Source organism: Pongo abelii, chromosome 4 (genome assembly GCF_028885655.2).
Source record: "Pongo abelii isolate AG06213 chromosome 4, NHGRI_mPonAbe1-v2.0_pri, whole genome shotgun sequence".
In the NCBI taxonomy this organism is placed as follows: domain Eukaryota; kingdom Metazoa; phylum Chordata; class Mammalia; order Primates; family Hominidae; genus Pongo; species Pongo abelii.
Window position 1 is genome coordinate 178733173 of NC_071989.2, and position 13159 is coordinate 178746331.

At 42.9% G+C, this 13159-nt stretch overlaps 2 protein-coding genes across 6 annotated transcripts in view; one reads left to right on the forward strand and one right to left on the reverse strand.

The window, feature by feature from the left end:
• The window catches only part of DOCK2 (dedicator of cytokinesis 2), a 442316-nt gene that overhangs the window by 218332 nt on the left and 210825 nt on the right, over positions 1-13159 (forward strand). The gene's annotated exons all lie outside the window — the stretch shown is intronic.
• INSYN2B (inhibitory synaptic factor family member 2B) overlaps positions 3767-13159 on the reverse strand; it is a 120033-nt gene continuing 110640 nt past the window's right edge. For both annotated transcript variants that reach the window (XM_002816175.5, XM_024247242.3), the window contains exon 4: positions 3767-8079. In XM_002816175.5, the coding sequence (XP_002816221.4) occupies positions 7893-8079 (187 nt within the window). In that variant the 3' untranslated portion in view covers positions 3767-7892. The remainder of the gene's footprint in view (positions 8080-13159) is intronic.

The following is a 13159-nucleotide window of genomic DNA, read 5'->3' on the forward strand; positions in this document are numbered from 1 at the left end:
AATCAGAAAAGGACACCTGCTTATTGTCAGAGGCTGCCCACCAGCCCCTGAGCTCTTTGGTACTAGGGTAGTGTCTGCACTGCATTTTCCCCTCAGTGTCCTTGGCACCTCGCTTGGCAGAGATAAGGGGCTTGATGACTGTTTACTGAAAAAAGTGATTACAGACTGAGGTTCATCTGAGATTTTTGGAGCTGAGGGGTGCATATTAGTGGAGATGAGGTAGAGCTTCAATCCTTGAAACCCACTCCAGGTCAGCAGCCCAAGTTTATGAGTGCTGATGTTTTGTGTTGCTTTGATTTTGTTCCCTTTGATCCCTGACTCTCAGCTACTGAAGGTATATTGTTTTTTATTTTAAAACAAAAAAGCACACCAAAGACAATGACACCAGCAAGTAACTTCTCATCACCTCCATCACCCATCCGTGATTTCTGTTTGTAGAATTGAATTTCATCGGGCTTGGTGTGCTCAGTGGAAAAACTGTGTGAATCACTCTCAAGTTCAGCAGTTAATATGACTCAGCCCTTGGTTCATGAGCAAGAAGGCTTTTCTGTCAGCATAACCAAGGGTATCATAGCACTGTGTCTGCTACCTGGGAAACCAAGATGAAGCACCAAGTAGAGGTCACCATGTTTAACTAATGATTTAAGAGATAAAGGTTTTTGTCAGGAGCAAACATATGGGTTTCATTTGAGTAAAATCTAATATAGTATACTTGCGGATTCTAAGATTTGTGAAAGCCATTTATGATAATAAAACTCTTATTTGCTTCCAAGCAAATAATCTTTTGGTGCGATTTTACTGTCTTTTCATTTTAGTTCTGCTTTGAGCCAAGGCAAAATGCTTTGCCCAAAATATTCCTTTAGTTAGACCTTGTTTCTTTTAAATTGCATTTTCTCCAGACTGGACTAGGTCACATGTAATAAATTCTGGCATTTTCATAGAAACATTACAGGGAAAATAGTTAAGAATCTGCTTTAATTTCAAAAGTCATTTACTCTTTGATATGGTAAGGCAGTATCTTGGTAAAATGTGCAGAATGCATTGGGATTTAATTATGATGACAATTTATTCTGAAACAATGTTAAACTGGACCATCAATATTCACGACAAAGATCTTGGCAGGGGGAAGGGTACTGGGAGCAAACATTAGTGTCTTTTTATTCCTGGGTCCTGAATGCCATGTAGACGTCAGGAGAGTTAGAAGCCTTGGGCATATTACCAGTGGCAGACCCTAATTTCTATAAAGAGCTGAGACTAGGGCATGATGGTGAGAAGGTGGAAAAATTGCTCTTTCTATTCCTCAGAGACTTAAGTTTCTCTTTGGGGAAGACTGGTTATTTGTTCTGGGAACAAAACTAAAAAAAAAAGAAAAGAAAAAAGAAAATCACACGTACATAAACCAAAACCACAATAATAGGTCATTTAATTCTAGGAATTAAATAACCCATCAATCATTTTGGGAATATACTATGAAATAACTTGAATGCAGATATTCTCAAAAAGATAAGTATTCCCTTTATATACGTTGGTTTTATATTTGATAAGTGTTAAGTTTCTGAAGATCCTTTTGGTTTTGGTGGGGAGCAGAATGAGGATAGAGAGAATTGTTTCTTTATGTATAGATTTATACCATATATCATTTGGGACTGTACTCACTATGGTACCATCCAATATGAGGACTGAAGGACCAGGGATAAACTGGTATATGCCCACTGAAACTAATGTACTCATTAATTTATTTCTGCAACGAGTATTTAAACCCCACTGTGGTACATGATGGAGATACAAAGGCAAGCAAGAATAAGCAAGATTCCTTCCTTAGGAGGACTTCGGTCTAGATAGATACCTTGATCAAAGAATGATGCAGATATATGTACAAGGACAACTGCACCAAGGACTTCCATGGTAAGGTCCCTTGTGCCAGGCAAATGTCTAAGAGGGGTATTTGGCATGGTCTGGGCTGAGTTGGTGGTAGCCATGGGAGGCATGACCTGGGAAACCCCAACAGAGCTGCTGGGCAGGGAGGGTGGTGTAGGTGGGGAGTATTGCAGGTAGGAAGAACAGGAGCCTTTAGGGACTGAAGGCATGGTAGGTCCAAGAAAGCCAAGAAGGCTGGCTGAGACTGGAAGACAAACACCGGAAGGGCCTGTGATGGGAGCTTACAGGAGAGGCAGGGCAGGATGTGCAGGGCTTCAGGCCACAGCAACATACCTGGTCTTACTTCCTAAGTATATTGGGAAGCCACTGAACAGTTCTAAGTCAGAGTGTGACGTTATTCCCATCCAAATTTTGCAATGATTGCTTCGGCTGCTATGTGGAGAAGATATTTGAGAAGTGAGAGAGGGGCTGGGTATGGTGTCGTGCACCCGTAATCCCATCACTTTGGGAGGTTGAGGCAGGAGGATTGCTTGAGCCAGGAGTTTGAGACCAGCTTGGACAACATAGCAAGACTCAGTCTTTACAGATAATAATTATTTAAAAAAAAAAACATTAGTGGGTTTTGGTGGTAAGCACCTGTAATCCCAGTTACTGGGGAGGCTGAGGTGAAAGGATTGCTGGAGCCTAGGAGTTTTAGGCTGCAATGAGCTGTGATAGTGCCACTGCACTTCAGCCTGGGTGACAGAGTGAGACCCTGTTTCAAAATATATTGAAAAAGTAAGTATAAAAGAAGAGATTGCATGTGGGGAGACCTATTGGGGAGGTTTCTGCAGAGGCCAGTTGAGAAATGAAGTGGGTTTAGAACAGGATGCCCACAGTGGAGAGGCACGCTGACCTGAGAACTTGGCTTAGTCTGGCAATGAGAGAACCAAACTCTGTGTGTTGCCAACGGATGCATCCCTGCTCTTTATGGGCTGAGAGTTCTGTAGGAGGCAGAGAGAAATTAGACATTTGCAAAACCTCAGGAGTAGGGGTGGTATGATATGGTCCATAGAAATTTAGGCTGTAAATTGGTGAAAAGAAGATGGGGAGGAAGTTGAGGTGAAAGTACGCAAAAATGGGATTATGTTCATTAAACCAGTCAAACGTGGTTTGCGCCGAATGCTGACAGTGTTGGATTAGGATTTGTCCCCCGCACTTTTTCTTGCAAGCAATGCTTGATGGGCGTAGTGATCATAAAACATCTTTGTTTCTTGGCATTTATAAAAAGAAATACATTTTTAGTATACAGCAAGTTGCCTTGAGCAGCTTAAAATAAGAGCCTTTTCAAGTGAAGGTTATATTGAGGATTCAGCTCAGCTAATGAAGGTAAGAACGGGTTTCAAGTCTAGCCTCATGCTTCCTGGAATGGCCCTGGCCCCTCACACATTCCACCCACCAACCACATTGCTCCCAACACCTACTTCCCCCACAGGATTGCTATAAGCCCTTGGACAAATCATTTAGCCTTCCTTAGTTGACTCGTGTTAAAATGGAAGGGACCTGGCTCTTAAAGTCTCTTTCACCTCTAGGATATATGATTCCACACAACAAGAATCTTTAATTCCCAGAGAGCTGTGCTGTATTTTATGTGTCCATGTGCTCTTTTGAATCATGGACAACTTTATTACTTAACATTCATTGTCATGGTTTCTGGTGGATGCTTCTTTTATTTTTTTTTTTGAGACAGACTCTTGCTCTGTCACCTAGGTTGGAGTGCAGTGGCATGATCACAGCTCACTCCAGGCCTCCTCATCTTGGATTTAAGCTATCCTCCTGCCTCAGCCTCCTGAGTAGTGGGGACAAGAGGTGCGAGCCACACTCTTGACTAATTTTTTAATTGTTTTAGAGTTGGGGTCTCACTACATTGCCCAGATTGGTCTCAAACTCCTGAGCTCAAGCAGTCCTCCCACCTTGGCTTCCCAAAGTGTTGGTATTACAGGCGTGAGCCATTGCGCCCACAGGAAGTGTTCTTCCCTTGCCCTGAGAAAAACCTGTTTCTGAAAACCACTGCAGCTTCACGGAGGTATCTTCCTTTCTCTCTCCCAATTTACTTCAATCCAGAAATGACTGAATATGTGCTTGTTGAGCGCCTGGCCCAATGTGTACCCTACATTGTGCTCTTGGCTGTCACTCAGTTCATTGTCAAGGCACTCTTGGGAGGCAGGGGGTATATCAGAGGAATCAGAGGCTCACAGAAGCTAAGTAACTTGCTCAAGGTTATGCAGCAAAAAGAAGGTAGCAGAATGCTGTCAAACCCGAGACTTCTGATTCTATGTCCAGGGTTTGTTTTTGTTATTGTTTCTCTAAATTGAAATTTCCCAAAGTGGGAGACTCACTCTCCAGGTGTAAACCCAAGCTGGTTTTAGATGGTTTGTGGAGAAGGCAGGAAAAAGAATACTGAATCACATGACAGGTAAGTTGTTTTCTTTTCAGTTCTCTCTCGAACATCCTGTTTAGGCAAGTAGAGAATGGGCTTGGTGTGAATGTGGCTTTAGTATGTGTTGAATATTTGCTAATATCCCGTCTTCACAGAGAGCTGGTCTCAGGCTTAGCAGCCTCAATAGCAACAGGGTTTAGGAAGAATTTAATAAGATATATTTTTATTTCATCTTCTATTTTTGGAACATGATATTGTTTTTCTTCACATTGGTGATATAAATTTGCCTTTTAAGGAAAAAAATTAAGGGGGAAATAATTAAAGAAAAGTACTGAATAAATTAGAGTTCAGGTGTCTGAGCATAATGATACAAATCATACATGTGCATCCATGGAAATGAGGCTGGGAGCAGCTCTCCATTGATTCATACTGCCTCCCTTGCTCACGGGACACACAGGGCTTCATGTGATCGTCGTGACACTAAGTTCTGAATCTGCTCTTTATTTATTTCCCTTAGAAATATATAGAAGCAATTATAATAAAAGCCATGCTTGCCCTTAGGACCATTGAGGTGTCCTTCTTAAGCATACATTTTATAACCGAAATCAACCCAAGCTAGTAATGGAGTCTTAAAACCTAGAAAAAATATGTAAGTTTATTGCAAAAGATAATATCCCATTTAAAACAGTTTAGAAATTTACAAAACCTTACATCAGTACGTCGTCTTTAAGAAGGTGCTCTATAGATGAGCTGGTATTAAGTTCCAAGGATAGTGAGTACGCATTTATGCATTGCTTTTTAAACTACAGAGAAAGCAGCTACATAAACTCCTGCAATTTAAGTTGATGTATTGGTCTTTTTCCTTTCAATTTTATAAAAGTAATTTTTGCTAAATTAATATGTCTCCAGAAAACCAGATAACCTCAAGTACAGCATTTCTGTAGAATATCTTGGTAGATGTTACATAATATTTTACAAAGAAGCAGTGATTTTCACATGAATAAGTGAGTATGCAGTTTTGGTATATGTGTGTGTGGTGTTTTAAACATAGAGACGATCATTTTTGTTCATCCAGAAAATGTTTATGGAATCCTATTTCCTCATAATGATTTTAAATATCAATTTTTCACAAGAGAACTCCTTCCCAGTTTCAGGTCAGTGGCCCAAGCAATGCGGTGTTGTGCTTTGGTGTAGAATCAGTATAGCCTTGTTTGGCTGTATTTCTAGAAATGTCAACATTTTCTTTTTTTTTTTTTTTCCTTTTTTTCTTTTTTTGTTGGAGAAGTGCAGAAAATGTCAACATTTTCTAGTCCTAGTTTTATTTAATTCAGTTAAGGGTTCATGTGAGGGCCTCAACTGGAAACATATCTATGACCACATGAGCTTATTAATTTTGTGTGAGGTACCTCAAACATCTCTTTATCTTGCCAGGCTAACTTTGGCCAGTAATCCAGCTCAGCTCTGAGTCACTCAGCTCACATAATGTGGAACGTGCTAAGAGTTTATAAGGTAGGAAAGCATATGTTCTTGTCTCTATTCAAGAATGGACAAACAGGCCGGGAAATTTAAGCCATTTGCCAAAGGCTAGTGGGATAGACTGCTTGGTTGCCTGGATCTCTTAATTCTAGGAACAGGGTTATTTACATTCTAGCATGATGCCCGAGAATATAAATTCACATGAAATTAGCATGAGCAAAGCAAATTAAGATGGAAGCTCTACTACAAGATAAAATTACATAAGAGGTCCCAAATGATTTCACTTTATTGGATTATCCTCTATTCTGTTCTTTTCCATTGCTGGGGCCAACTGAGAGTTGATCTTATGGATACAGGAAAAAAAAAAAAAAATCTGTGGCTTTTAGCCAGTGGTAGCATATCTTATTGAAATGTGGCTTCTTAAGTATGACAAGTGTATTTATCTTAATTCTAACATGACGCTATATATTCCAGTCTCATTCTGTGGGCTTAAACGTTACACTAGAAACAGAACAAGAACATCTTGAATGACATTCCAAGACTTAAATAGTGCAAGCTGATATTCCTTGCCAAATTTCCCTTTCATTCTCACTGAAATAGCTTTGTGCACTGCATCACTATGACAGGGGAAGGTGAAACCATCGGAGTGGTTTGCTCAATTAGGCTCAATTTGCAGTGGGGTAGGTACATCCCACGAACACACAGGATGCTGTGCTCTGCAAATATTCTAGCTTAGACACTGGATCTTCAGCCAAGGGAATTACAAAATACCTTCTTCGTTTAATGTATGTTTAGTTTCAGGCTCCCTTTCTAGCAATGTCAATCTAACCACATGCTGATAGAGAATTTAATTCAACCAGAAGGAATCTGAGCCTTTCCATCCTACCCCTCATCCACAAGAGTATATAGCAATTACTTAATTATATTACTTTAGTAGTTTGTTCAGCCATGCAAGTTTGACTGGATCTACATGTATGTAGGTCTTGTCAACAGAATGAGCCAGACCTTGAAGAACTCAGACTTTGGGATGGAAAGATATTTAAACCTCAAATAGAAGAAACTATATCCTCATCCACAGTCCTGCTAGTTTTTCAATCAGGTGACCATTGCCTGGTCACCAGGAAGGGAGACGGTGTCGATTAATATATGTTTGAACCTATCTACACGGCTGTTTCTGGGATGAAAGGATGAGAAACAATGTTGTGTTTCATCTTAGCCTTATCTATGTTACTCATAAGATGTAACTGACGGACAGGTTGCTGGATCTCATGATTTTAAATATTGCAGGTAAGTTAACTATGGAGTCTTAAAGTTCACACTGAAAACAGATTCCACCCATTTGCCAGGTGGTCTCAGGCCCCAGGCAGGGAAGAAGCATGATGGTTTAGGGTGGGCCCTGGAACAGCTACAACTGCTGAAATCCTCTTTGAATTACACTTATCCAGCACAGCCACACCAACAAGTTTATACCCTGGGGTGGCCTGACTCTGCCACAGGCAGAAGGGTGCATGCACCATGAGATGACAGAGCCTTAATTTGGGATCAAGGGGCTAATTAAAAAGGAAAACAACCCAACACACCAGGGTGATCTTGCATTTTATGCCCTGCCCACTTCTCTTGTGCTTATTATGTATGCTGATATCTTAGAAAACTGCCAGTTTATCTCATTTTTTTCTATGGTACCTGCTTATAACCTATAACCTCCCTCTATCTTCCTGCTCTGCACAACACTTTTTTCTTTTGGGTTGATGAACCCAGGATGGGAAGGAAGTGCTTGGCATCTTGGAGGTGTTGGAAGGTGTAGTGTGGGGTTTTGCTCGTGGTGGGAATCTGGACTTGCAACTCAGCATGAGTTCTGGCTGAGTGTGACAGGGAACTTGGCAAGTGGTCACTCTAGTGTCTGTGAAGCCCTCAGCAGGCAGTGGCACACGCTCAGGTAAGGATGGTGGTCAGGTGTCCAGCAGCAGCTACATCAGCTCCAAGGCTCTTCTGTTTCACAGGCCAAGGGGCTCACAGCCCAGGGCCTTTGCAAAGAAGCAGGGCAGGCCTTAAGTGCAGTGGAATTCCCATCTCAGGGAAGTACGTGGAGATGGGGGGCTGGGGGATGGTCCCAACCAGCTCAGATCCACCAGAAGCATTTCTTTTTCACCTTCTTGGTTTTCCGCCTTAAGTCCTGCTTTTCCGGGGCTGGGGGTTCTGCTGGGGACTTTGGTGGGGGCGATGCCTCCTCAACTGGCTCTGCTTCCTCCAGACTCTGCAAAACTTCATGGAACCTGCCTTCCTGCTGCCGAAAATCATACTCTACACTGAAAAACACAGAGAGGAAGGAAAGAAAGTAAATTTGAATCAGCACAGACTGATTTAGCATCACTCAGCCCCAATTAATATGGAAGAGCATGAGCTTTGAGATCAAATCCTAGATCCTTAGGTACCTACTGGCTGTTTGACCTTGGGAAAGTGATGCCACCTCTCTGAACCTCTAGTTCTTCATTGATTGAATTGGCACCTGTAATGCCTTCCTCACAGGGATGTTATTAAGGGTCAGTGAGACCTGATGGCAAGTGTTCTGTAAATATTGGCTCCAGTCTCTCTCTTAATCATTAATGGGGTTTTGGCATATGTTATGCATGAAAACTGTCTCATTATTAAAAAATTGAGATAATACAGAGGAACAGACAAGAAAACTGACAGCTCAGTTTCATCATCTGTAAAATGGAGGTAACATGAGCACCTATCTCAAAGGCTTTCTTTGGAATTAATGTGTGTAAACTGAGATAATATAAATGAAATGCTCAGAGTAGTGCCTGGCGTGCACTAAGTCCTCCATATGTGTTAGCTTCTGTTACCGCTATCATCATCATCCTTAACACAATTTCTACCAATATATTATGCCTTGCTCTTTGAATTGCATCTCAACTTCAAGATGTGTCTTGGAGAGCTTTACATGTAAGACTGCCTTGTAGTATTCCTCAATACGATGTATTTAAATATTCCTCTACTGATGGATGGACATTCCCAACCTCTTTTTCGTTGTTGTTGTTGTTGTTGGCTATTTTACTTGTGTGTTTTGGTGTCATTAACATGCGGACTGCATTGTCCCGTGCTGATTATCACAAACATTGAGGAGGTAAAAGTGAACCTGTCTTGGACCAGGGGTCCCTGAGGTCAGGGGAGGTGGGCATTGAAAAGAAGCCTGGCCTGTGGGGAGTGGGTGCTGATGCTGTCTGTGACCTCTGCATGTCTGGGAGTCAGGCCAGCAGACCTAAGGAGCTCTCAGCCTGCTTCCTCACTCTGGCTCACCCTCCCCAGAACCCAGAGAGCCGGGGCAGAAAAAACAAATCCTCTTAGACATCCCTGTGGGCTGAGCATGGGTTCCCTCTGTCCTTAATTGTCCACTTTCCTCCACGAGGAGGATTTACTTACAGAGGAGTTTTCAGTGCCAAGATGCTTATAAGAAAGCTCTTAAGCTTTTCGATGTGTTTGTTACCTTAAGCTTTTCGATGTGTTCATTCATGATGAATGAAGCCCCAAAGGATGCTTTATCCCTGAGCATTCCGAGATGGAAGAAGCAGGGCTGAAGAGTCAGAGGGGCGAGGGGGCCTGTTTTATAGCAAGACTGATGGGGTGTTAGTTCTTAGGGAGCACGAGGAAAGGGTATCTGATTGTTTTGTTTCTGTATTTTTCATCCAGGCTTGCTTCTCCTCCACTTACATCCCTTCTCTTTCTGTTCTCCCTGGCCCTCCCTATGGGGACATAATCCTGGCTGGATGACCTATAGGCCATTATTATATTAAATTAGAATTATTATATTATGGATGAAACATAGGCTGTGTTTTTTAAAGCAAAGCTCCACAGTTTCACTGTGAGATCTTGGGGAAGTCATTTCCGACTTCCAGGCTGTTGTGTCCTCGTCTGCAAAATGAGTAGTGCCTATGCAAAGGATCTCAGTGAAGCTTAAATGCCATGTGCATATACAACACGCAGCACAGAGTAGGCACCAAGTATTCAGTCAGTCACTTGACAAACATTTATTGAGCATCTTCTTTGTGGCAGGCTCTGTTCTGGCTGCTGAGGAAGGAATGGTAGGCAGACAATCTCCCTGGCCTCCTGGAACTGCTAATCCAGTGACTCTGTGTCCTCATTGCTGGCATCAGTAGCTGTTAGAGACCTTCTAGCCAAAGCCCAGAATTTGCCAGGCCAGTGGGCAGAGGCATCTGCAGACTCACATGCTGACTATTTCAGGAGTCTCTATTTCAGGAAAAACTCTCAAACCATGTTTTTCCTCTGCTCTCACACCACAACAACCATCAACACAGAAGAAGACTTCTATGACCAAATGTGTGGGAGTTTCTCCCCACTACCAAGCAGTGGCCACCAGTTGGGTGTCTTCCAATTCAGTTCCAGCACTATCTACCCGGAGATAGCATCAGATTCCATAGATTGGGGGCTCAATCCCACAAGACTTCCCCTTTGTTCCCCCCACTTACAAGTCCAGGACCCTGGAACTTCTGACTGACTAGCTTCAAGTTGGGGTTCCCAAAACCCCTTCTTTGAGTTTGACTAATTTGCTGGAGTGGCTCACAGAACTCAGGGAAACACTTGCTTACGTTTACTGGTGTATCATAAAGGATATTGCAAAGGATACAGATGAAGGGATGCGTGGGGCAAAGTGTGGGGGCTTCGGCCCCCTGTGTAGCACTCCTTCCTCCAGGGCATGGGCAGGACCCACTCTGGAATCAGTCTCTTGACCCACAATCAGATTAGAGTCCTGCCTTAGGCAGGTGACAGGAGGACAGGAGAAGGTCAGAGAGAGAGACTCTTGTTTCCTGAGGCCTGCTTCTGAGGCCTAACTCACCCAGCATGATAACAAAAGATTGTAACAAGGGCTATGGGAGTTATGAGCCAGGAACCATGGGTGAAAATTTGTCTGTTTGTCTGTCTGTCTGTCTGTCTATCTATCTATCTATCTATCTATCTATCCATCCATCCCTCCTTCTATCATCTATCTTATCTATCATCTATTAATCATGTATCTATCATCTATCATTGTTATCTATCATCTATCTGTCATCTATTGTTATCTGTCCATCTATCATCTATCATTATCTATCGTCTATGTATCTACTTCTAGCATCTATTTGTCTCTATCTACTGATCCCCCCACACACATAGATCACACACGTACACACATATATATAATCATAACATCACAGTCTCCTACTTCTGGAAGGCATCACCTGGTACTGCACCCCTATTTGTCTGGGATGGGGTGGAGTGGGTTTCTGTCTGCACCACCTTTACCTCATTCTCCCCAGTGGAAACTGAAGGAGATGGTTTGAGAGCCTAGGCAACCCCTGCATTGCAGCAAGGAAGGACTTTAAAATGGTGAGTTGCAAGCTCTGATTCTCACCCCTCTAGCACCAGGAACACACATAGTTCGCAGATAGGGAACATCTATATTCACAATGCTCCTAGCTCCTGAAATAGCCCTGCCCTCCCTACTGTGGCAGAAAAACAATCTTCATCATAGAGTACCAGATGGAGCCAAAGAGAGTAGGTACCCCCTCTAGGATTTTAGGAGTCTAAGATTTCCTTGTACAAAACATTCCATCCATCATCAGTCCATCCTGCTCTGGGCCTGAGACTGTACCAGGTTCCAGGAACACAACAGTAAGTTAGACAGATGTGGATACTGTCCCCAGTGTGTTTGAGATAGGTGATTAAACAATTGCTTTCAAAATATACTTCTTATTTCTCTCAACTACTCCTACTTTCCAATTCTTCATCCATATGCTTCCACCAAATTATTTGAACACACACGTGCACCAACTGCCTTCCTCTCCTTATATGTGAAGTGTCTCTGACTTCATAATTCAAATAAACAAACAATGACAACAAACCAGCTGAGTTTGACAAGACTTACAAGTGTCCTAATACCTGTTTAAGAAAAATAGGCTGGGCGCAGTGACTCACGCCTGTAATCCCAGCACTTCGAAAGGCCCAGGTGGGAGGATTCCTTGAGGTCAGGAGTATGAGACCAGCCTGGACAACATAGCGAGACCCCATCTCTACAAAAAATAAAAAATTAGCCATGTGTTGCGGTGTGCAGCTCTGGTCCCAGCTACTTGAGAGGCTGAGGTGAGAGGATGACTTGAGCCCAGGAAATTGTGGCTGCAATTAGCTATGAGTGCACCACTGCACTCCAACCTGGGTGAGAGATTGAGTCCCCATCTCAAAAAGAAAATGATATTAATGCTCTGGATGATGCCAGAATGTGTATAGAACTGGCCGGCCTGGGTAGAAAAGACCAGGAGATGGAATGGAAACTTTGTCTCACCATCACAGCTTGAAGCCCAGCCCAACATAGAGGATGGAGTGAGGGCCCCGGAGTTGAATGCTCTTGGGTTTGAATGGAGGCTGCAGCACTTCCTGGCTGGGTGACCCTGGGCAAGTTTCTTCTCTTCCCATGGCTCAGTTGAACTTGGGAGTTACACTAGCTACCTCGCTGGCTGGCTGTGCACATTGGATGCAATAACACGTGAAATCACTGCACACGGAACACTGTCTCGGCCCACTCCACTCTTCCTCACTAGGTCCTTTGCCTTCCCATCTCAGCTCCTCTTGCATCAACCTTCAGCTCTTCAGTAGCTGCACACCTTACCAGCAGCATCACTCCTTACCCCTCCCCACCATCTACATTCAGGGAAGAATACACTCTTTATGTTTCTATGGAAACACAGCAGGGTTCCATTATAATCACTGGGATTTAGGGAGCTCCCCACTCCCCTCTTGTGACTGCCCCCACTGGTCTTGAACAATTTAAAGGGGATTGAAAGTAACTTTCTTTTCAAGGCCAGGCAAATAGCAGAATATGGAGAAGTGTATGTGCTTCGGAAAGAAATTGATTAGTGTTTTTTAGGCCAAAGCAATTTATTAACATAAAGGAAAATTGCCACTTTTCTTTTTATTCATCTGTTTGACACACTACAGTTTGGAAGGGAGGAGAGGGAGTATATTTTGCTTTGGTGGCAGCTGCCTTATAAATGGGGAGGGACAGAGCCCTCTCATCTGCTTTTTATCTTGAGGCTGGGTAGAAAAGAGAAGATGCGTTTCTACTTCCTACTTAGCTACTACACCATGCTCAGCAACCCCTTGCAAAAAGGAGTAAGTTGCCAACTTGGTGAAAATTGAAGTTCATTCTTAGCAGAGGGTTGTTTGCAGACAGCGGGAGAGACTCTCTGCTTTGGGTTTCAGCTCAACGATCCAGATAGCACAATAACTTTTCTGACCTCACCTCGCTTTCACTGCTTCCACCTACTCTCTGTACCCTCCCATCCTTACCATCTTCCACCATCCATATTTCACATATGCTGTATATTCCATGCA